Consider the following 24,950-nt stretch of genomic DNA (forward strand, 5'->3'; position numbering starts at 1 on the left):
GCTTTGTTCATACACTGTTATGTAAAATGATGTTCCCTTGGTCTTATTCGAATACATTTACATAGAAGCTCTACAACCGGTTGTTTTGAACATATTTTATTGTACATACATGATATACAAAAGGATCAGAAACAAGTTCAAATAACTTACGAGTTCTCCTTACAACCGGTTAAGGTCATTAATGTCAAACGGAATAGGGCTCTCTCAATAACTGAAATCATAGATACACGTGCTGCGTCAGCTCAACAGATAGCTAGCTATTAGACCATCGTTTGAAGATATGTGAACTTGGTTCTACGATTCTAGGACTGGTAACATTATTCCACGATATATTTCAGTTTCGGAAAAATGAATAGATCCAAGAAATGTACTGGGTTTTTTTTTTATTTGTATCAAATATTTAAAAAATACATAAAATATAAACATTCATATGGTTTATAATAAAAAGGTGACACAGATGTTGTCTGACATTTCTAGAGCTAAACACTCTCTATAAAACATAACACATTCACGGACATTCATAAACTTGAATATACAGTATCATATAAAACTCACTTGCATTTTAACACACTGTTCAGCATACCATTCAAAGAAAAACATCTAAACACAAGATTAAAGTGAACCACAAATATACATTACCTCTTTCTAAAAATTCTTCCAACATCTGCAATATTTGCAAGTATCAGCCATTTATCCATTATGTGCTATACATTCTTATCTAAGTCTGTACATAGCAATTTCTCCTCAAGATTTTAGAAACGTATATATGTAGGCAAGACTTTCAATAGCACTGTTCAACACACAATTAATGTTATGAAATAACGTTAACACACAGAGAAATTTGATATATGGATGAAAAGTGGACGATATATACAATAATACCGGGGTACATGTATTTTGAAATTGGAATTTTTTCAAATTTACATTGTTTTGTGAAATAAAGCAGTCTGAGTAAAAACTAATCTGAAAAAAAAAGTAAAACCTTTGCTTAAACAGCTTACACGTTAACCAACCGAGTTACCCGACTAGGCAATCAATTTAATAAGAAAAATACACAATTATTGCTGATATTTTATATTTTCAATCATGTTTTAAAGGAAGTCAGCCATTATGACGATGTAGTATGTACAGGTCTCCTTAAAATGATACGTTTCTGAACAATAAATGTGTGGTTCACGAATCACTCTGATCCAATTACTGTATACAGGGAAATATTCGCCCCCCGTTTTATTTTCGTCCCTTTCGCCCTTCCTGTCACTGGGCGAATTTAAGAGTGGGCAAAACTGTTTTCTCTCATATCTCTCTTTTAACACAACTATGTCTGGGCGAATTTAAAACGGGAGCTAAACTGTTTGCAAGTGTAGAAAGGCAAAATTAACACGGGGCAAATATCCCTGTATATAGTATTTCAGAACAATAAATGTGTGGTCTAAGTACTGTCTATTTCAGAACAATAAATGCGTGGTCTAAGTACTGTCTATTTCAGAACAATAAATGTGTGGTCTAAGTATTGTCTATTTCAGAACAATAAATGTGTGGTTCACAGTTCATTCTGATCCAAGTACTGTCTGCAGGGAAATATCTATACTGTGCACTTTTCACCCAAATGCATTAGAAAAAGGAAGTCATCCTATTCTTTAATTCACCCAAAAATTTTGACTATATTTTCTAGTAATGAGTAAATTCATTAACATGTAACTTTGTCCATTATTACAAGATATGATGGAAATAAAGTTGTGGCAAAGATTTCACTGCTTATAGTTATCATAGGCAAAAAACCTGTGTAAAAGTTTTCAATTCGAAATGCATGCAGTTCTCAGGACGAAGGGCATGATATAAAGCAAAGATAACACTGTCACTGAATGCAGCAAAGAAACATAATTAAAGGTCTTGTCATAAGGAATCTAAGTACAAAATATGAAAGTCCTACCTCAAACAGTTCAGGAGAAATTGCCTTGGTTTACTCTTCTTGTGAAACTCAGAGGTCCAATTCACAAGATCAAAATCTTTGGTACAAAAAGAAAGTTCTTCTCACAAGGAATTATATTGAAATATGAAAGCCTTCAAAAGTTAAAAGGTTTAAGTTTTGAAATTTGGGTCAAACATCATCTAATGAAAAGCTTTGTCACTAAAATCTATAATCGCTCACCTGAGTCACCTTGGCTCATATTTAAAGATTTTCCCAATATATTCGCATGTAAATCTTTTATCCCTATTATGGGGGCAACCTACTCCCAGGGGCCATGATTTTTTCAAAATTGAATGTGGACTATGTCAGGAAGCTTTCATGTGAATGTAAACTTTTCTGGCCTAGTGATTTTTAATAATATTTGTATGTAAAACTTTGATCCCGGGGGGGGGGGGGGGGGGGGGGGGGGGCTATAACTTTAACAAACGTAAATCTGCACTATATCAGGAAGCTTTCATGTAAATCTCAGCTTTCCTGGCTCAGTGGTTCTTGAGAAGAAGATTTTTTAAAGATTTCCCCCATATATTTGTATGTAAAACTTTGATCCGCTACTGTGGCCCCATCCTATCCTCGGGCCCGGGGCCATGATTTTAACAAACCTCAATCTGCACTATGTCAGGAAGCTTTCACGTAAATTTCAACTTTCCTGGCCCAGTAGTTTTTGAGAAGAAGATTTTTCCTATATACCTGTATGTAAAACTTTGATCCCCTATTCTGGCCCCATCCAATCCCTGGGGGCCATGATTTTAACAAACTTGAATCTGCACTATGTCAGGAAGCTTTCAGGTAAATTTTGGTTTTTCTGGCTCAGTGGTTCTTGCAGGCTTTCAAGTGACATTTTGCCAAAAATAAGGGCCATTTTTAAGACAAAATTATCAAAAAATAAGGGCCTTTTTAAGGATTTTTAAGGGCTTTTTAGACAAAAATAAGGGTTAAATTTACAAATCGATAGGAAAGAAAAAATGTTTTACTTACCATTTGCAAGAGCAATAATACAAAAACTAATTACCCACTCAGAAGATCATACCACTGGTCATCAACAGCCATATTCAGCATTTAGCACAAACCATGATATAATTCAGGTGGACTCCCATGGCTCACAATCAATGCTGAATATAGGTGAAAACCATTAAGATGTCCTCTGAGATGTACATTTAATCAACATATTCATTTTCTGAAAGTATACAAAGACTAAATTTAATAAATTCCAACACTTACTTTGTGTCAAATTTATTTGAACTTTCAAAATTTGAAAATGTAGGAATTTCAACCAAAAATTAGGGCTTTTTGGGGATTCTAAGGCTCAAATAAGGAAAATAAGGGCTGTTGTAGAAAAATAAGAGCCCACTTGAAAGCCTGTTCTTGAGAAGATTTTAACTATATATTTGCATGCAAAATTTTGATCCCCTATTGTGGCCCCATCCAACCCCCAGGGGCCATGCTTTTAACAAACTTGAATCTGCACTATGTCATGAAGCTTTCATGTAAATTTCAGCTTTCCTAGCCCAGTGGTTGTTAGATTTTTAATTGACCCCACCCTATTTTTGCATTTTTGTGATACCTCCCTTTTGAAAGGGACATGGCCCTTCATTTGAACAAACTTGAAAGCCCTTTACTCAAGGATGCTTTTGGCCAAGTTTGGTTGAAATTGGCCCAGTGGTTTTGGAGAAGAAGTCGAAAATGTAAAAAGTTTACAGACAGACGACCAGAAAAGCTCACTTGAGCTTTTAACTCAGGTGAGCTAAAAACTCTACCTTATATAGTTTAGGAGTTATTCAAAAGTAGGGCAAACTTAAAGGGCAAGGTCACAAGGTCGAAAACTTTGGCACCATAGAAAAGTTTTCTCACAAGAAATGAACACATAAAATATGAGAGCCTTGTCCCTTCCATTCCAAAGTTATTTAGAAAGGTTATCATTTTGGATAGAATATGAGACAGGACAAAAACAATATAATACCCCTTCGATCTCAGATAAGGTACATACAAGTAACATAAATCTAAAACAAGAGGCCCATGGGACACATCGCTCCCCTGAGTCACCTTGGCCCATATCTGAAGACTCTCCATATATATTTGCATGTAAAACCTTAGTCCCTATTATGGCCCCAACCTACCCTTGGTGGCCATGATTTTTGCAAACTTGAATCTACACAATGTCAGAAAGCTTTCATATAAATGTCAACTTCTTTGGTCCAATGTTTTTTTTAAAGATGTAAAACTTTGATCCCCCCTAGTGGCCCCTTTCTACCCCCGGGGTCATTGTTTAAACAGACTTGAATCTGCACTATGTCAGAAAGCTTTCAAATAAAAATCAGCTTTTCTGGCTAAGTGGTTCTTGAGAAGAAGATTTTTAAAGATTTTCCTATATATTTGTATGTAAAACTTTGATCCCCCTTGTGGCCCCACCCTATCCATGCTTTGAGTAAACTTGAATCTACACTATGTCAGAAAGCTTTCATATAAATATCAGCTTTTCGGGCTCATAGGGTTCTTAAGAAGATTTTTCCTATGTATCTGTAAAACTTTGATCCCCTATTGTGACTCCATCCTACCCCTGGGGACCACGATTTGTACAAACTTGAATTTGCACTATGTCAGGAAGCTTTCAAGCAAATTTCAGCTCTTCTGGCCCAGTGATTCTTGAGAAGAAGATTTTAAAATTACCCTACCATATTTTTGTGATTATCTCCCCTTTGAAAGGGGCATGGCCCTTCATTTGAAAGCCCTTCACCCAAGGATGCTTTTGGCCAAGTTTGGTAGAAATTGGCCCAGTGGTTCTGGAGAAGAAGTCGAAAATATAAAAAGTTTACGGACAGACGACGGACAACAGGTGATCAGAATGGCTCACTTAAACTTTCAGCTCAGGTGAGCTAACAATGCAATGTGTTTTGCAATCATCATGCCATGGGGGACTGCTAGTATTGCACAACAATTTAAACCCTCCTACAGTGCTGACAACTATCATATTCTCTATGATGACAACAAAATCACAATGAAAGACAATATTGTATACACATATGAAGTTGCCCCAGATCATTTTTATGTTTTCAACAATTATATTTTTTTATATCTTTGTCTAATGCCCAGTTTTCATTTCCTAATGATTATGTTACTTTCATCGCAGTGTTACATGTAATATTACAATTTTCCTCTTTAGCAAATATAAAATGGCAGCAAAAAAAAGTTGTTTGTAAATTATATCAAAAACACTTTCAGTCAAAAACCTGTCTTTTTAATATAAATTGACTTTCCCGATAAATTAGAAATCTGAATGCAGTTCACACATAATAACAACAACATTGCCAGAATAAGTAATAATGTTACATTGTACATCACAATGCCTATCTACAAAAGTAAGCACACTGATTCTAAAACAAACTCGATTCTAAAATAAGAAAGCTCAAACAACAGTTTTGATAATACCAAATAACCACAGTAAATTCACTATTCTAATGTTCTTCCCTCAGTGGTTATGGACAAAATCTCAAAAAACATCACAGTATTTTCACTATTTGACAATTTTCTGACCATGTAAAGAAAGGTGGGGTGTCTTGACAAATTTTAATCCTATTTACCTAATGATACTTATGCCAAGTTTGGTGGTTGAAATTCACTCATTGGTTCTGGAGAAAAACATATTTCAAAGGACACCACATTTTCACTATTTAGTTATCTCCCCTAGGAAAGGAGTTTGGTCCTTTATTCAAATGACTTGGATCCTTTCATGAGGGTGTCCTTCTTTTGAATTATTTTGAATCCCTTTTACCACAGGATACTTTGTGCTAAGTTTAATTACAATTGGCCTAGTGGTTTTAGAGAGCAAGATGTTAACAACAGACAAATTTCGATCAAACACAGCTCATAAGACTTTTGCTCAGGTGAGCTAAAACTTCTATTGTCCACCCCCAACCCCGGAGAGTGCGGTACAGTAACTCAAGCTAAATGGACAATGGATGGACAAAGTAATCTCAAAGCGTTGTAATGGTTTGGCTTTGCAGGCAACACAAAACAACAATATGAGATTTCCTTGAAACGTTTCCTTCCCGATCTGTTAAACATTTCACAACTGATGATCATTATATCCCCACAGTTACTGCGCTGAATGAGTACCATCAAACTGTAATTGAACTGGCTCAAGATTGCCTCTAGTTGGTTAATAGTAAAATCTAGTGAGATCTTTTAAAGACTAATTTTGGGTGTTTTAACTCACATATCTCGGGAAAAGATCACCTCAATATTGATCAGAGAGAAAAAGAACTGATTCTTTAATCATGTCACTTGTTGAATCTCTTTCATATACAATGTATTGATTTCAATTCATGAAAGTCTTGTATTAAAGGACACAAGTAACTTCAATTACTATACTAAACCTTAAAAACAAAATACCCAAAACACAGCCTTACAGAAAGCACATTATTGGGTTCTATCCACAGACATTTACTTGTGGACATTTAAACTATTTGGCCCCTCCCTTGGAGATTGATCTGGACAACACTTGGGATGGGACACTGAGCCCAGCAGCTGCACGGTGAGGAATGGCTCTCAGCGGTGTACTCTGTCCTCTCCCAATCTTCTGATCTAAAGACACAAAACAATTCACTTTTATTTCAATACCATGCCCAGTATGCATATCTACAGTACCTGCATACTTTCGTATAAATCAACTTCTAGAATGGATTCATGTCTTAATTCAGACATATCATAAAATATGAACCGTTTCTGCAAATCTTTCCTTCAGTCGTGAAAAATGTGGGTAATGGATGCAGTCTTGGTTGGTTACAGTATTAAAATGGCACTCAGGGGAGGGGGAACTTGAATTATAAGGTTTCATATTTTTTGTTATATCAACAGTGAAGTAAATCCTCAATAACTGCATTGAATTTTGTCTCAAATAGAAAGAAATGAGATGAAACAAGAGGCCCATGGGCCACATCACTCACCTGAGCTGCAGTTCCTTGCAATAAACAAGCTTGAGCAAAACTATTATTATACAAGCAGCTTGGTCCAAAAAAAAACTTATAAATGGTAATGACTAAAATTCCATTAATTATCAAACTTAATCATCAAACTTGACTACAAATTCATTAATTATCATATGTCCTTGTACACGGGTATGGCCTTTACATGTAACAGATTCATCTAAGGATGCTTCGTGCTAAGTTTGATTCCCTATACGTTTATTTGTAAAAATTTGATCCACTATTGTGGCCAAACCCTAACCCAAGGGGTCATGATTTAACACACTTGAATCTCCACTTTGACAGGAAGCCTTCATCTAAATTTCAGCTTTCTGGTTTGAAAGAACTTGAATCCCCTTCACCCAAGGATGCTTTGTGCCAAGTTTGGTTGAAATTGGCCCAGTGGTTCTGGAGAAGAAGATAAAAATGAGAAAAGTTTATGACAACAACAATCGAAGGACAATGGAAAGTTTTGATTAGCAAAGCTCATTTGAGCCTTTGCCTCAGATGAGCTAAAAATAAGACCCACACCCACAAATATCATGTTGCATGCCGGAAAATTCTTGTCTCCATTTTAGTTTTAAAGTAAATGGGTGAACTTAAATCTGGGAAAATACGAATTCATTCATACATGTAACTATGAATCAGGAAAAAATGATAAAATGATTAACCCAAGGTGAAACTATCCATGTATACATTAAAAATGGATGACGTGGAAAACCACCTGCTGTTAGTTCAATTCAATGAATATTGTTTAATGTCCCTCTTAAGAATATTTCACTCATATGGAGAAGTATAGACGAAAATACAGGCAGAAGTATAGACGAAAATACAGACAGAGGTATAGACGAAAATACAGACAGAGGTATAGACGAAAATACAGACAGAAGTGTAGACAAAAATACAGACAGAAGTATAGAAGAAAATACAGACAGAAGTGTAGACAAAAATACAGACAGAGGTATCGACATAAATACAGACAGAAGTATAGACAAAAATACAGACAGAGGTATAGACAAAAATACAGACAGAGGTATAGACAAAAATACAGACAGAAGTATAGACAAAAATACAGACAGAAGTATAGACAAAAATACAGACAGAGGTATAGACAAAAATACAGACAGAGGTATAGACAAAAATACAGACAGAGGTATAGACAAAAATACAGACAGAAGTATAGACAAAAATACAGACAGAGGTATAGACAAAAATACAGACAGAGTTATAGACAAAAATACAGACAGAAGTATAGACAAAAATACAGACAGAGGTATAGACAAAAATACAGACAGAGGTATAGACAAAAATACAGAGTTATAGACAAAAATACAGACAGAGGTATAGATGTAAATACAGACAGAGGTATAGACAAAAATACAGATAGAAGTATAGACAAAAATACAGACAGAGGTATAGACAAAAATACAGACAGAGGTATAAACAAAAATACAGACAGAGGTATAGACAACAAGAGGTACTGTGAGCAATGCTCACTAAGAATACCCCCCGCTTACCCCAATCTCCAAAGGGTGTTGGTGATAGGTAAAACTTCAGTATTATGATCCAAAAGGTATCTAGGAACACAGCATCTCCATGCGATGAAAAAAGCCATTAAAGAATTTAAATGGAAACCATATTGCTACTTCAATGTCCAGTGCACGTGACCTTTGACCTTTTGACCCCAAAATCGATAGGGAACATCTTCATCCCATGGGTAGTCCATATGTATGATATGGTGACTGTAGGTGGAAAGGATAACGCTTTAGAGCCCGGAAACCATATTGCTACTTCAATGTCCAGTGCACTTGACCTTTGACCTTTTGACCCCAAAACCGATAGGGAACATCTTCATCCCATGGGTAGTCCATATGTATGATATGGTGACTGTAGGTGGAAAGGATAATGCTTTAGAGCCCGGAAACCATTGCGTCTACAGACGGACGGACAGACAGACAGACGGACAACCCGATTCCAGTATACCCCCCCACAACTTGTTGCAGGGGGTATAAAAATACTTTATTTAATGTCTACATGTACCTTATCATATTTAAAACATAACTGAACTAGTTCTAATTGTAACGGGGACCGTTACAGATGTTCCCCAAACCTCCCCCAATTAAAAAGTGATGTCCTTGTGAATCTATAGCAAAAAATCATTTTATTTTAGCCTTTAATTGCATGTAGTACGTTCAATATGGTCATTTCAGTACCAAAAAATGAAAGAAAGCGTTGCATGCGCATACACGCGCACGCGTGTATGATTCCGAATTTTTGTTGATGTCGTTCAACAGGCATGTGTATCATATACCCACAGTGTGAATTTCATAACATTTCCACCAAATACAAGGAAGTTATAGCGATTTAAAAATCGTCCAATCAGAATTCAGCACACGTGCATGCACGTGCTGAGCAGTAATTCTAACCACAGCAATTTGTAAGGAGTACCAAGACACATCTAAACCATTAATATCAATAGAATTTGAAGAAAAACAAAAACGTTATCGTCCTTTAAATATTGAACATTTAAAAACCGTTGCACGCGCATGCGCGTGTGCGTTGGCATATTTTTGTAACACCAATATATAGATACACATATTGTCTATGTATGCTGTGAATATCATCTCATTCGCTTCATAAACAAGATAGTTACAAACGTTTTAGTATTATCCAATCAAAATGAAGCGCACGTGCATGCGCGTGCAAATTGGTAATTTTGACCATGCAAATCAGTTAAGAGTCTCAATATCTACCTATGATATGAATTTCAAGCCATTTCAATGAACAACAAAAAAGTTAGACTGATTCCAAAGTTAGCGTACAATTTTTGTAATGCGCATGCGTGCGCGTGCTGACAAAATAACTATTATTTTTCATATGTACAAATGATATACTATCATCCTATTTAGGTTTTATATCGCTTCCTTCAATATTCTGATTTTCCATTTTTTGTACCAAAATTGCAATGCACGTGCGCGCGCGTGCATGCACGTGAAGACAAAATGACTATCACTATGCACATCTACAAACGCTATACTATCATCCTGGAAAGTTTCATATCGATCCCTTTTGTAGTTTCTGAGAACACTACCGGACAAAAAAGTACCGGAGAAAAAGAATAATAATAATAATAACTAGAAGAGATCTCGTTGCGCACAACGAGTAGGTCTTCCGTCAAAATTCAGAAAAACTGAGACATGACGGTAAAGTAAAATTCATGCACTAAGATTTCTAGTTACAGCATTTGACGAGAAAATTCTAGTAAGATGACTAGTATTCTGGCCAACAAAATCACAAATTACACAATATACGCCTTTAATTCTGGCAATAAGGAAATGAAGATGTAGATGAACACGTTCGCTTCTATGACTTATTACAAAATATTAATAGTTTCTGAGATATTCTCTTAAACCTTTGGACCCTTCTGGGCCCCTAATTTAAAGGGCCAGCCCCTTTTGCTTGATATCGTAAGAAAGGCCTTGTCATTTTAAACATTTTTTGTTCAACAAGTATTTAGAAATTCTTAACCGTTCTCGAGTTATCTTTACAAGAAATTTTTAGGGGCCGATCTGTAGCTCCCTAACGGGGCCACATACGGAAAAAACGAAATGTACATATTGTTTAGATCATCATTCTGAACAACTTTTGTTCAATAATGCTTTTCAAAAAATATGTCGTTTTCAAGATATGAGGCGTCAAATATTTACGATTTTGGCCCTTAAAATCTCTAATTACGTAACATATGACCTACTTTTTGATTTGATAAGATCAATCTCGTTGAGATGAACATTTCCGCTTCTACAACTTATTATAAAATATTAATAGTTTCTGAGATATTCTCAAAAACATTTGGACCCTTCTGAACCCCTAATTTAAAGGGCCAGCCCGTTTTGCTTGATATCGTAAGAAAGGCCTTGTCATTTTAAACATTTTTTGCTCAACAAGTATTTAGAAATTCTTTACCGTTCTCGAGTTATCTCTACAAGAAATATTTAGGGGCCAAACTGTAGCTCCCTAACGGGGCCACATAGGGAAAAAACGAAATGTACATATTGTTTAGATTATCATTCTGAACAACTTTTGTTCAATAATGCTTTTCAAAATATTTGTCGTTTTCAAGATATGAGGCGTCAATTATTTATGATTTTGACCCTTAAAATCCCTTATTACGTAACATATGACCTACTTTTTGATTTGATAAGAACAAGCTCGTTTAGATGAACATTTCCGCTTCAATGACTTATTACAAAATATTAATAGTTTCTGAGATATTCTCTTAAACCTTTGGACCCTTCTGGGCCCCTAATTTAAAGGGTCAGCCCCTTTTGCTTGATATCGTAAGAAAGATCATGACATTTCAAACATTTTTTGTTCAACAAGTATTTAGAAATTCTTTACCGTTCTCGAGTTATTTCTAGAAGTAATTTTTAGGGGCCAAACTGTAGCTCCCTAACGGGGCCACATAGGGTAAAAACGAAATATGCACATTGTTCAGATCATCATTCTGAACAACTTTTGTTCTTTATTGCTTTTCAAAATATTTGTCGTTTTCGAGATACAAGGGGTAAAAAATTTATGGTTTTGGCCCTTAAAATCCCTTATTACGTAACATATGACCTAAATTTTTATCTGAATAGATTTGAATAGTTGAGATGAACATTTTTTGTTCTTTGACTTATACCAAAATATTAACGATTTTTGAGATATTTGATCTAGACTTTGAGCCCTTCTAGATCCCTAATTTAAGGGGCTAGCCCCTAAATCTTGATATTTTCCAAAAGATCTCGTAAATGTGCACAACTTTTGTTCTACATGTTTTAACAAAATATTTGCAAGAAAAAAGATATTGGAGATCAAAGGTCAAAAATCGCCGAAATCGGCGAAAAATTTTGGCATCCATTTTTTCAGGTCCAGGCGAGCCTTTAGGCAAATCGCCTCCGGTAAAATCGAATCCCCCACAAATCTTCTAAAATGTTTACTCTATCTTGTGTAGAAATTTCAAGACTCTAGCTTCAAAACTAACGGAGGAGATGTGTGGACAACAAGGCCCTTCAAAAAGTCACTAAAAGAGAGATAACTCCTGACCAGAAGTGACGTCAAGCACGAAATTTTGCAAGAAAAAAGTCTCGTCACCAAAAGACATCTTTCCTGAAAATTTCGTGAAAATCGATCGAGAAATGGCTGAGAAAAACGCGTGTACTACCAAGGAAAATAATAATAATAATAATGAAGAAGAAGAACGCGAACAATAATAGTAAGGTCTTCCGCAGGAGACGGAAGACCTTAATAATAATAATAACAAGAAACAGAGTAAAAACAATATGTTCCCAAACTTTGTTAGGGGAACATAAATATTATAGATTAATCATATGAAAAAAGTCTTGAAAATCTAAGTACTAAAAATATAACTGCAATAACAGGGTAGACTGATAAACAAAATATTGGGGGAAATTTATCCACTTTTTAGTGAGATGAATGTTTTAAGATCGATTTGTCTATAAAGTAAATTCATACAGTCTTCAAGATATTTATACGTAATACTTATTTTTTGACAATAATGAGGTACCTTGCATATCTGCATTGATTATGGAGACCCCGCGACCAGTGCCAACACCAAATATCTCTCCAGCAAGGCTCATGTTTGGCTGGTTCTCCCTGCCAATCCGCCCCCTTCCAACCAAGCTCAATGAACTATAATCTCCTCCCATGTCTACATCTGCCATCCCTCTGCCAACCCTGATAGTGCCTCTTCCCACACTTCTTGCCACCCCTACAGCTTCCTCGGGGGTCTCCTGTTCCTTACTCAGGGCTGCTGCCTGGCCTCTCCCCACACCTGTAGACGACAGCGAGTATGCAAACACTGTTTGTGGTTGCCGTTTAGTTGACTTTGGTTTGGGGACATAGGTTTTGGAAGCTTTGTATGGAATCCTCAACTCTAATTCTGTTTCCTTTGTCTTTTCTACAATCTCCACCGGTTTATCTGGGTTTTCAAAGTACCTGAAAATATTTTAAGAAACCATATACTTTATAAAGAAACAGAAACAAGAGTTCCATGGGCAACATTGCTCACCTGAGTCACCTTAGCCCATATTCAAATATTTTCCCTATATATTTGCATGTACAACTCTGATCCCTTTTGTTGCCCCAACCTACCCCAGGGGCCATGATTTTTACAAACTTGAATCTGCACTATGTCAGCTAGGAAGCTCTCATGTAAATCAATGTAAACTTCTCTGGCCTGATGGTTCTTGAGAAGAAGATTTTTAAAGATTTTAAAGATTTTCCTTATACATTTGTACAGTCCCCGAAATGTTTTACTTTCCCACTTGAATGGTGAATGCACGGTGAGCGAATGGTGAACGTTACCTCAAAGAAAACGGTGAGCGCAAAGCGAACGCTGAATGCAATTTGGTGAACGGTGAACACACAGTGAACGATGAGAACACGGTTAATGCAAAATAGTCTATTTATTTGGAATATTTCGAATTGTCCCTTGGACTGTTCTTATTTCATACTCAAGTAGGGAATATATACAATGTATATGAATACATCTGTTCAATTTTGCCAGTACTGGATGCATATTTCTTATGAAATGATTGTAACTTTCACATCAATGCATGCAGCAATCATGCACAACCAAAAGAAAATTTCTTGCGTACATTGTTTACAGTATAACATGTACAAAAAATATTCTTAATATTTAGAATTCTTGACATTTTCATAAATCATGAATATTGGTGTGTCATCTCTGTATACTACGTGTATTACCTTTTGCCTCAGATACATAGGATTTAATTTCTTAATACATGAGTAGATACAATGTACATTTCAAAGGTAATGACTAACAAGAGGACCATGAGCCACATCGCTCACCTGAGTCACCTTGGTCCATATCTAAAGATCTTCCATACATATTCACATGTAAAACTTTGATCCCCATTGTGGCCCCAACCTAAACCCGAGGGCCACGCTTTTGACAAACTTGAATCTGCACTAAGTCAGGAAGCTTTCATGTAAATGTACACTTTTCTAGTCTAGTAATTCTTCATCATGATTTTTTGATGATTTTCCCTATTTGCATTTAACTTTGATCCCCTAATGTGGCCCCATCCTACTCCCTGCCAGGAGCCATAATTCTAACAAACTTGAATCAAAACTATGACAGGAAACTTCCATGTAAATTTGTGCTTTTCTAATCCAGTGGTTCTTGAGAAGATTTCTAAAGATAGTCCCTATATATTTGCATGTAAAACTTTGATCCCATATTGTGGCCACATCTTACCCCCATGGGCCATGATTTTTACAAACCTCAATCTGCACTATGTCAGAAAGCTTTCATGCAAATGTAAACTTCTTTGGCGCAATGGTATTTGAGAACAAGATTTTTCCTATATATTTGTATGTAAAACTTTGATCCCCTATTGTGACCCCATCCTACCCCTGGGGGCCATGATTTGAACAAACTTGAATCTGCACTATGTCAGGAAGCTTTTATGTAAATTTCAACTCTTCTGGCCCAGTGGTTCTTGAGAAGATATTTAAATGATCCCACTCTATTTTTGCATTTTTGTGATAATCAATTCAATTCAATTATTTATTGATTCACTAAGGGCTATTCCAGAAATAAATACATGGAGGGGGGGGGGGGGGGTCAGGAGGCACCTTTTGTATATACCAAGCACCCATTAAAAAAAATAAAAAATTACCCCATGACCCATCAAATTGATAAACTCATTTTACAATGACCCATCTAATTAAAAAAAAAAACTAACCAGACCCACCACAAAAATATTTTTAAAAATGAAAACGGTACAAATCTCGCGAGGTTTTCGGGACAAACATTCTAGTCAATGACGCGGTAATGCCTGTGCGACATTGTATCACAGTAGTTCAGAAGAAACGATGTCACATCAACAATCAAAGGCATCTATGGCGGGAATGTTGGAAAGATTGGGAGTCCAAACGATGCTATTATCATGAAATGGGTATGGATATGTTTTTCCACGAATCGTTCGTCTTCTAATGGAGCCCGCGCCCGGAGGCCTCTATATCGCCATCACACTGACTGATATATATAACGCATCGGTACCCTCGTATAAATCAACTAAGGTTTGCCTATTTTTATTAGAAAACGGAATACCTATTGGTTTCAAAATATTCCCAAAATCAATGCACTGTAAACTGTAATAATCTACAGAACAGAGTTCACCGCCATCACGTCCAAAGGGACCCTACTAAACGTGCCTCTAATTTGAAGAGTGCCGTAATGGAAAGTTATGCGCTGCAAAGAGCTACAACTCGAATAGTTCTATGTTACTTCTGATTTCGAAAGCAACATTTCGAAAGCACGTTTTCAATTTTCCCTCCAAAGTTTTGTAACCAACACGACAAGAGCGACAATAAAAATATTCTGAAAACTCAACACCCATGTGGCACAAAATAAAACAATAGAAACTACCCACTACCCATAATAAATATTTTTTTAACAGTCCAACCACGGACCAAATAAAATATGAAAAAATACGACCACCCACACAAAAAAATATCATTTGCCGCCCGACCCCCCCATTTGATCATTTCTGGAACAGCCCTAAGCATGTTGGCATACAATCATGTTACACAATATGAGATATATAATGACAATAAACTAATTACTAACAGTTCATTTACAAATATGTAAATACAAGTATATATTTGATATATACCTGTGATATTAGACTATGTATGCAATTTAGTATTGCATATTACATAAATTAAATGTAGTTATAGCACTCTACATTTAGTGTGCAATAATCTCTCCTTTGAAGAGGGCATGGCCCTTCAATTGAACAAACTTGAAAGCCCTTCACCCAAGGATACTTTTTGTCAAGTTAGGTTGAAATTGGCCTGGTGGTTCTGGAGAAGAAGTCGAAAATGTGAAAAGTTTACTGACAGACAGACGACGGACAATGGGTGATCAGAAAAGCTCACCTGAGCTTACACCTCAGGTGAGCTAAAAATGATACCATCAATCTGGTTCTTTACTGTGGATTTAAAAGTTCTAATCATCAAATGAATTCAATTTTTCTTGGTAAAATCCTTGGAAAATAATACTTTTATCAACAAAGTTGAAACACAACAAGATGTGTTTGTGAAACACAAATGCCCCCGATAATGGCCAATTCAAAGATGGCCAAGGTCAAAAGGACAAATATCTTGGTACCAGTAGAAATATCTTGTCACAAGAAATGCTCATGTACAATATGAAAGCTCTAGGCTAATATTTACCATTTAGAAGTAATGACCTATGCAAAAAAGAATTAAAAGTAGGTCAAATGTCAAGGTCAAAAGGTTTAGTACCAATGGAAAGGTCTTGTCACAAGGAATACTCATGTGAAATATCAAAGCTCTATCTCTTACTGTTAAAAAGTTATTACCAAGGTTAAAGTTTTCAAAAAGTAGGTCAAACTCCAAGGTCAAGGTCACAGGGTAAAAAATGTTGGTACTCACGAAAAGGTTCTGTCACAAGGAATACTCATGTGAAATATCAAAGCTCTATCACTTACTTTTCAAAAGTTATTAGCAAGGTTAAAGTTTCAGACAAAATGACAGAATTACAGAATGACAGAATTACAGAATGACAGACAGGATAAAAACAATATGCCCCCCGATCTTCGATCTCGGGGGCATAAAAACAGACTTAAAGCATTTTGACCAGTTTTTTAATGATATATGGAAATAATAAATAATGATTTTCAATACATTTGAGGTCCAAATCTACAATACATGTATAAATTGAGAATCAGCTGTATACACCTACCTTCTTTTCTCTGGTGGCAGATCATACTGAGCCTTCATATGTTTCTTCTCAGAAGCAGTAAGTCTACAGAAGCAAGGAATACCGTTGTTATGCAATCCTTTATTTTACAGACAAAACTATTAGAACAGAACATCTGGTATTCTATATACTTGTACACTAAAAAATCTAACCCGTGTATTTGAATCCCATCCATCTTGGCTAAAAGGTTTGGATCCACCCCAATACGAGGAAAAAGTGGGATTTCTAAATGCATAAAGAATGACCACATCTTTGTAGTACTCCAGTTAAACTAAAAATTGTCTCCAGACACCTTCATTTGTGCTTACACAATACTAGAATAAAGTGCACCGCCACGGCACATGATACGCCCGTCACATATTGTTAACATAAACATATCACCATGAAGAGATAGGTATGCATGGAACCAAATGTCAACCTTCCTTTAAGAATCTTACCCACTTTATGGCCTCATGTGACATTGCTTCAAATATTGATAATGTAAGCTTAATGATTTTTAAAAGGATATAAAAACATTTTCCCAAATGTTTTCGATGAAATGATTAAAGTGCAAGATAGCCCTTTATCCAAGCAAACAACTTACAATAAATGGGAGTACTCAAAAAGGTTGATTTATTCAACATATCAAAAAATACATATATCAGTATCTGCCTTTGTCAAATCTTCAAGTATAAAAGTAAAATATGCATGGTGATGTCAATATAAATAAATATAGATTAAAAACGGTTATTTCAAACACTGGTGCATCTCCTATGGTGTAGTTATTAATTAGAAAAAAATAATACATCATATATTTCTCAACTGGTTGTGTTAGACTTGAGAAATGCACATCTGCAGCTTTGCTCATTGTATTTTAAGGAATGAAGAACAATGCACAGCGTAATAAAACATCAAACATTAGTCATTATGTTTATTCTTAGACTGTAAAACTGTCATCTTAGTGAGACATGACAATCTGCACCTTGTTGTTGAGATATAAAATAAAAATATATTTTACAATATCATATTAATTCTTAAACTTTATACCAAATTAACTTTCAAAGTAATGGCTACCAATTAGAACTGTTATAAAATTTGACAGATCAATTAGAAGGCCAGATTCCTCTGCCCAATTCCCGATTGCAAGAGATATAGATAGCACCTCCTTGATCAGATTGCTGTAACAGAAATCTTCTAAACTCATTAATTAATCTGTAATTTGACAGAATGCAATTTTTCTGTTAGCAAAATGCCTCCTGAATTGCTTGATAATTACACCCATGGGACAAGGGAAATTTCTCTTGTTACTGACACAAAAGAAATAATTTGTTTGTTATATACTGCTGTATAGTACAGTGTATATAATGAAGAATGTGTAGTTTCTTGAATTAACATTTTTTAATATGGTTATTGCAATACTATTTCATCTGTTCAGATTTACACAAATGCCCAATCTGCAGCTTTGTTCATTGTATATCTTTTTTCTGAACAATGCCACAGCCATAACAAAACATCAAAATACTAATCATTAAAATAGGCCTTTATACATATTGCAACCATTTGTTGTCTTAGTGAGAAATGATACTCTGCATATAGGTTGCTGAGAAAAAAAATTAAAAATTATATAGTACAATGTCAAATTAATTTTGAAAATAAAGACTAACCACAACAAACAAATTCACTTTCAAATAATTTCTGGTATATCTGCAATTAAGAGGCTAAGATCTCTCTGCCCAATTCCCTAGAGATAAAGATAACACTTGCTTGATCATGTTGATCAGAGATGCTCTACACAAAACTCATTAATTAGTCTTGTCAAAATGCCCTTTGCATGCTACTCCCATGGGACAAGTGGAATTTCTCATGTTATTGTTAGAAACAAAGGAAACATTACATAGGCTAAAAAAAGCTGTACAGTATATCATAAAAAAAATATGTGTTTTCTTGATGTAACATTTTTGAATGAGGTTTTCTACAAAACTCTTATATGAGTAGGGATTGTACCAATTATAACATACTTTTTTCAAAAAATCACTTCAACTAAATGTCACAGTGACCTTAAAGTACAGTGCGACACACCTTCTACCTAAGATGCATAAGTTGACCAAGTTTCATGATTCTAGATCAAATAGTTTTCAAGTTATGAGCCGGACAGGGTTTTACCATATTTGGCCATATCTTCTTAATTAAAAGTCACAGCGACCTGGTTTTAATGTGCGACACACCTTCTACCCAAGATGTATCAACTGACAAAGTTTGATTATTCTAGGCCTTATAGTATTTAAGTTATGAGCCGGACACGAAAAAGCTAACAGACGGACGGACAGACGGACGGACATGAAGGCCATAACATAATACGGCCCATCTTAAGACGGGCGTATAAAAATGTATCATTTATCCATGATGAAAACAACTTTACGAAATTAAAATTGAAATTGACAACTTTGGCATACCCTTCTCCCAATCTTCCTCAGATGTCAAGTTTATTTTACCATACTTTGGTAACTCCGTGCAGCCCTGGAACAGGGTGCCACCATCCTTCTTGTACTCCTCTGATATAAAAAATAAACACATCAGTTAAGCTTTCAACTCACTTATTTTCATAATTTTGTAATACAAACATTGTAATGAGTTCAACAAGAGGCACATGGGCCACATTGCTCACCTGAGCAGCAGTTCCTAGCAATAAACAACCTTGAGCAAAATACTATCATTATAAGCTTGGTTCAGAAAAAACTTTTCAAAGGTAACAACTAAAAATTCATTAATTATCAAACTTAATAATTAAACTTGACTACAAACGCATTAATCATCATATGTCGTTGCAGACAGATATGGCCTTTCATATTAACAAATTTCATCTAAGGATGCCAAGTTTGGTTCCCTATACATTTGCATGTAAAACTTTGATCCACTAGTGAACCCCTTCCTAACCCCTGGGGTCATGATTTCTACAAACTAAGTCTGGATCTCCACTTTGTCAGGAAGCTTTCATGTAAATTTCAGCTCTTGTGGCCCAGTGGTTCTTGAGAAGATTTTTGAATGGCTCCATCCTAATTTTGCATTATTGTGATTATCTCCCCTTTGAAGGGGAGCATGGCCCTTCATTTCAACAGATTTGAATCCCCTTCACCCGAGGATGATTTCTTCCAAGTTTGATTGAAATTGGTCCAGTGGTTTTAGAGAAGAATTTCCTATACTGTGGAATCATTTTAATTCATGGGGACCAATGTTTGTGAGTAAGCAAATTTTTCTGGTTCGTGGGGACGTAATTTCGTGAGTAAGCGATAAGATGTCACTAGGAGAGATATAACTCTACTTGGTTTAAAAAAATGTTCGAAGACACGTAAATTTGTGGGCAAGAGTGACCCACGAAATCTACGAACATCAATACCCTTGGCACAAACAATGATCAGATTCCACAGTATATCAGCATGTAAAATCTTCTGTGGCCCCACCACACCCCCCACCATACCCCTGGGGGCCATGATCTGAGCAATTTGAATATATTTTATGTCAGGAAGCTTTCAGGCAGACCTCCACTCTTCTGGCCCATTGGTTTTTGAGAAGAAGATTTTTAAAGATTTTCTTTAAATATTCGCATGTATACATGTAACTTTGATCCCCTATTGTGGCACCAACATATTCCTGGGGTCATGATTTTATTAAACTTGAATCTCCGCTATGTCAGGAAGCTTTCAAGTAAACTTCAGCTTTTCTGGTCTAGCGGCTCTCGAGAAATAAATGATATCCCACCCTATTTTTCAATTTTGTAATTATCTCCCATTTGAAGGGCATAGTCCTTCATTTGAACAAACTTGAATCCCCTTCACCCAAGAATGCTTTGTGCCAATTTTGTTGAAACTGGCCCAGCGGTTCTGGAGAAGAAGATGAAAATGTGAAAAGTTTACGTCAACGACGCCAACAGACAACGGACAAAGTTTTCTCAGAAAAGCTCACTTGAGCCTTCAGCTCAGATGAGCTGATATTTTTTTTTTTTTAACAAAACATGAAAATTATTTACAACATAAAACTACACAGTTTTATTTATAAGCTAGCTATACAAGATATTTACCTGAAGATTAGTTATTTTACTATAATAATTGGGATGTTTTGTGCTTGTGCATTTGTAAACACATATTTTAAGAATACATGTAGAATTGTTCTCTAAATTGTGACTGAATATGTTAACATATGTTTTCAATTGAGAAGTTGACAAACAAATGTAATGGCTGCAACTTTTTTCTGGAACACAGAAATATGACATCACACACATCATTACACATAAAAGTCACATGGTACACAAATATAGCTTACTGTATACAAGCAGAACAATGATGTTCTAGTTTCTCTATTGTTTATGTGTGACCATTCTAATGGAAACAATTTCAGAGATAATTTTTTTCCCATTAACAAGCAGCCCTGACAAAGACAACGTGGTCTGTATTTACCATACATCAAATTTATCTGTATTTACCATACATCAAGTTTATCTGTATTTACCATACATCAAGTTTATCTGTATTTACCATACATCAAGTTTATCTGTATTTACCATACATCAAGTTTATCTGTATTTACCATACATCAAGTTTATCTGTATTTACCACACATCAAGTTTATCTGTATTTACCATACATCAAGTTTATCTGTATTTACCATACATCAAGTTTATCTGTATTTACCATACATCAAGTTTATCTGTTTTTACAGTACATCAAGTTTATCTGTATTTACCGTACATCAAGTTTATCTGTATTTACCGTACATCAAGTTTATCTGTATTTACCGTACATCAAGTTTATCTGTATTTACCGTACATCAAGTTTATCTGTATTTACCATACATCAAGTTTATCTGTATTTACCATACATCAAGTTTATCTGTATTTACCATACATCAAGTTTATCTGTATTTACCATACATCAAGTTTATCTGTATTTACCATACATCAAGTTTATCTGTATTTACCATACATCAAGTTTATCTGTATTTACCATACATCAAGTTTATCTGTATTTACCATACATCAAGTTTATCTGTATTTACCATACATCAAGTTTATCTGTATTTACCATACATCAAGTTTATTTACCATACATCAAGTTTATCTGTATTTACCACACATCAAGTTTATCTGTATTTACCACACATCAAGTTTATCTGTATTTACAATACATCAAGTTTATCTGTATTTACAATACATCAAGTTTATCTGTATTTACCATACATCAAGTTTATCTGTATTTACAATACATCAAGTTTATCTGTATTTACAATACATCAAGTTTATCTGTATTTACCATACATCAAGTTTATCTGTATTTACAATACATCAAGTTTATCTGTATTTACCGTACATCAAGTTTATCTGTATTTACCGTACATCAAGTTTATCTGTATTTACCGTACATCAAGTTTATCTGTATTTACCGTACATCAAGTTTATCTGTATTTACCGTACACCAAGTTTATCTGTATTTACCGTACGCCAAGTTTTGTTCCACACGAGCTTTGTCCGGACAGTTATCAATGTGGTACCGCAGCTCTGGGTTAGGCACTATGTGTGTCGCATTTAAGGGACAGCTGGTATATTCTGTGCAGGGATGGTTCTACAGAGTCAGAAAGTTAGTTAGTAGTACATAACATGTAGTCTCTCCATCCCTAACACATCACTACACACCCCAACTGCAATCTTCACTCCCCACCCCCCCCAAAAAAAAACATTTTTCAACACTGGCATCCCACGTGTTTCTCTAGATTGTTGCCCAAATTAAACACAAAAACACTATTCATTTTGGTACAATTTCTTTTGTGAATGATGCAAGTTATATGTACATGTATCTCTGCATTATCAATTAATTCTTATCATTATTCAAATTCCTCATTTCTGCACAACTATACATACATGACAGAGAATGGCTGCATACATTTTTTAAACCGAAGAATAACAAGAACTGAGAAAAAACAATAAGTCTCCAGATTTCATTTAGGACTTAATTATCAAAACATTAGAAAACATTATCTCCATCAGTGTAATAAATGTATCACTTTATTAATTATCTTCATCATTTTCACATGTGCCTCATGGAATCATAATGCTACATTAAATTTAGTATAGTTACATTATTTAGTAGAAAATTCACAATTGTGACATCAATACAATGTGACTGACCCTTCTGCACTTGATGAGATGGTATGGCATTCGCTTTGCTCTGATCATTTCACACTTGTTGTAGGGGCACGGTATCTTTTCCTCCGGGTCATACACTTTGTACTGAGCCATGGCTACTACAGCGTTTAAACTGTTGTAATGAGTACAGATTATCATATGCAGTGACAAATCAAGGATTTTATGAAAAGGAAGTGGGGGAGGGGGGCTAAAAGCAAGCAAAGGTTGCTTAGGATATTGAGTGGACAGTATCTTAATTCCTATGTCCAGTTTGATCTTTAGTGTTAAATCTAAAGCAAACTAGCATGACGCCGCGCCATGCCCTTCTTAATTGCACCATGCCCTTTTTTCTCTATGGATTTTTAAAAAATATTTTTTAATACATGTATAAACAATTGCTCTTTATTTCACAAGGTTGATTGAAAAGTTTAAAGTCAAGACAGCAGGTATTAACTTTTAAAGAGGCTAAATGATCATTCTATTACTAACATAGTATATGATTCAATGAAAGTGCCCCAAAATTGTCTTGCCACGATGAAAAGTGCCCTTTTGAACATACGATATGTGTGCCCTCTCTAGATCCTAGATTTAACACTAATCTTTGACCATGTTGCCCCAAAATCAATAGGGATCATCTACACCTTAGGATATGGCAGTGTAGTAAGTTTGATGTCAGTCAAGCAAAGGGTTCTCAAGACATTGAGGGGTTGGTTCTTCCTATTTTCAGTTTGACCCTTAACCTTTGACCATGTGACCTCAAAATCATTAGAGGTCATCTACTCCTTACAATGTACCATTTGATGCCCATTAAAGAAAGAGTTCCCAAGATCTTGAATGGACAGTATATTCCTATGTCAAGAGTGGATTAACCCTTGACCTTTTGATGTGAAAATCAATAGGGATCCTATATTCTACTCATAACCAACCCACATAAGAAATATCATGTGAATGGTTCTCAATATATTGAGCAGACAACAATACATGCCGAGCAACAAATGTAACACAATATTCCCCTTCTCTTTGAAGGGGAGAAGTGGGGGGCATAAATATTCAATTGTTAACACACGACATTGGACACAGACCAATAGCAATAGGTCACCTGAGTAATGTAGGTGACCTAAAAAGCTAGGATTCAAAACAGTTGCAACTGAAAATAAAACATTGGGATTTGGAAAAGAAATTCAAAATCTCAGAATTCAAAATCCTACCATTAAATATACAAACAAAATGGAATATTGCTGGGCAATGTGTGGGACCTTCATCCTTCAGAACTGTGAAGATGAACAGAAATTGGAGATCATTCAAAGATATGCTGCTCGTTTTGTACACAATAGAGTTAGTGTCAAAGATGTGATCTTGAATTCCTTTTATATAGTGGCCTTTGTCCTACGTATAACCAGGCCTGTAGAACTTTGTGGGGTTTTTTAAATAATGTAATTCATTGCTTACGAGTAGCATATTCGAATTTTCTCAAATCCAAACCTCAATAAATACATTTTCCCCTAGAAATTAGAACCATCATGCTGCTTGCAGTGGAATCTCATCAACTTATTACATGCAACAGCTAGTTTCCTGAGAACATATTGCGGCACAGACACTTGTTTCATACATGGGTCACCCCCTCCTTACTAATACTACGGTGTTAGTAAGGAGGGGGTGACCCACGTATAAAACAAGTGCCTGAAAATTGAGGGCTGTGATATTCAACAGTCAACAGTAATGAAAATGTAGTTTCTGTAGGGGGTTTAAATTCTTTCCTATCCCCAGGAAAGATCGAATATAAATAACACCTTCGTTTCCACATAAATTAATGCAAATGTACTTTTATAGGTCACTTTAAGACAAAAAGTTATAAATGCATGTGTAATTTACCGAACTTCGCTTCGGCTGTTGACAAAATCCGCCAAGTTAATTTTACCACTTTCCCGCAATTTTATAACGTCATACATGTACGATCCTAAATAACTCGTTCGTATATTTTGTTGCCACCAAGCAAACCCCAAATAGTTGCAGTAAATGAATGTTGTACATAGAGCTATGAATCAATTGTTATAA

General features: G+C 35.4%; 1 protein-coding gene across 4 annotated transcripts; it reads right to left on the bottom strand.

Annotated features, from left to right (window-relative positions):
* Window positions 1-368: 368 nt before the first annotated feature.
* LOC125683192 (uncharacterized) lies at window positions 369-23,024 on the bottom strand. 4 transcript variants are annotated; one of them, XM_056142500.1, is made up of 8 exons: window positions 22,899-23,024; window positions 22,209-22,335; window positions 19,177-19,275; window positions 16,897-16,969; window positions 16,727-16,789; window positions 12,494-12,924; window positions 6,373-6,547; window positions 369-2,006 (listed from the first exon to the last, which is right to left on the bottom strand). In XM_056142500.1, exons 1-7 carry the CDS (start codon window positions 23,007-23,009, stop codon window positions 6,426-6,428), a joined length of 1,026 nt encoding a protein of 341 aa, XP_055998475.1. In that variant the 5' UTR covers window positions 23,010-23,024; the 3' UTR covers window positions 369-2,006; window positions 6,373-6,425. The 4 variants fall into 4 exon arrangements, with proteins under 4 accessions (XP_055998475.1, XP_055998474.1, XP_055998473.1 ...); XM_056142499.1 differs by lacking the exon at window positions 369-2,006 and adding an exon at window positions 2,381-3,110; XM_056142498.1 differs by lacking the exon at window positions 369-2,006 and adding an exon at window positions 2,381-3,143.
* Window positions 23,025-24,950: the final 1,926 nt, after the last annotated feature.

Source organism: Ostrea edulis, chromosome 6, assembly GCF_947568905.1.
Source record: "Ostrea edulis chromosome 6, xbOstEdul1.1, whole genome shotgun sequence".
Classification (NCBI taxonomy): Eukaryota; Metazoa; Mollusca; class Bivalvia; order Ostreida; family Ostreidae; genus Ostrea; species Ostrea edulis.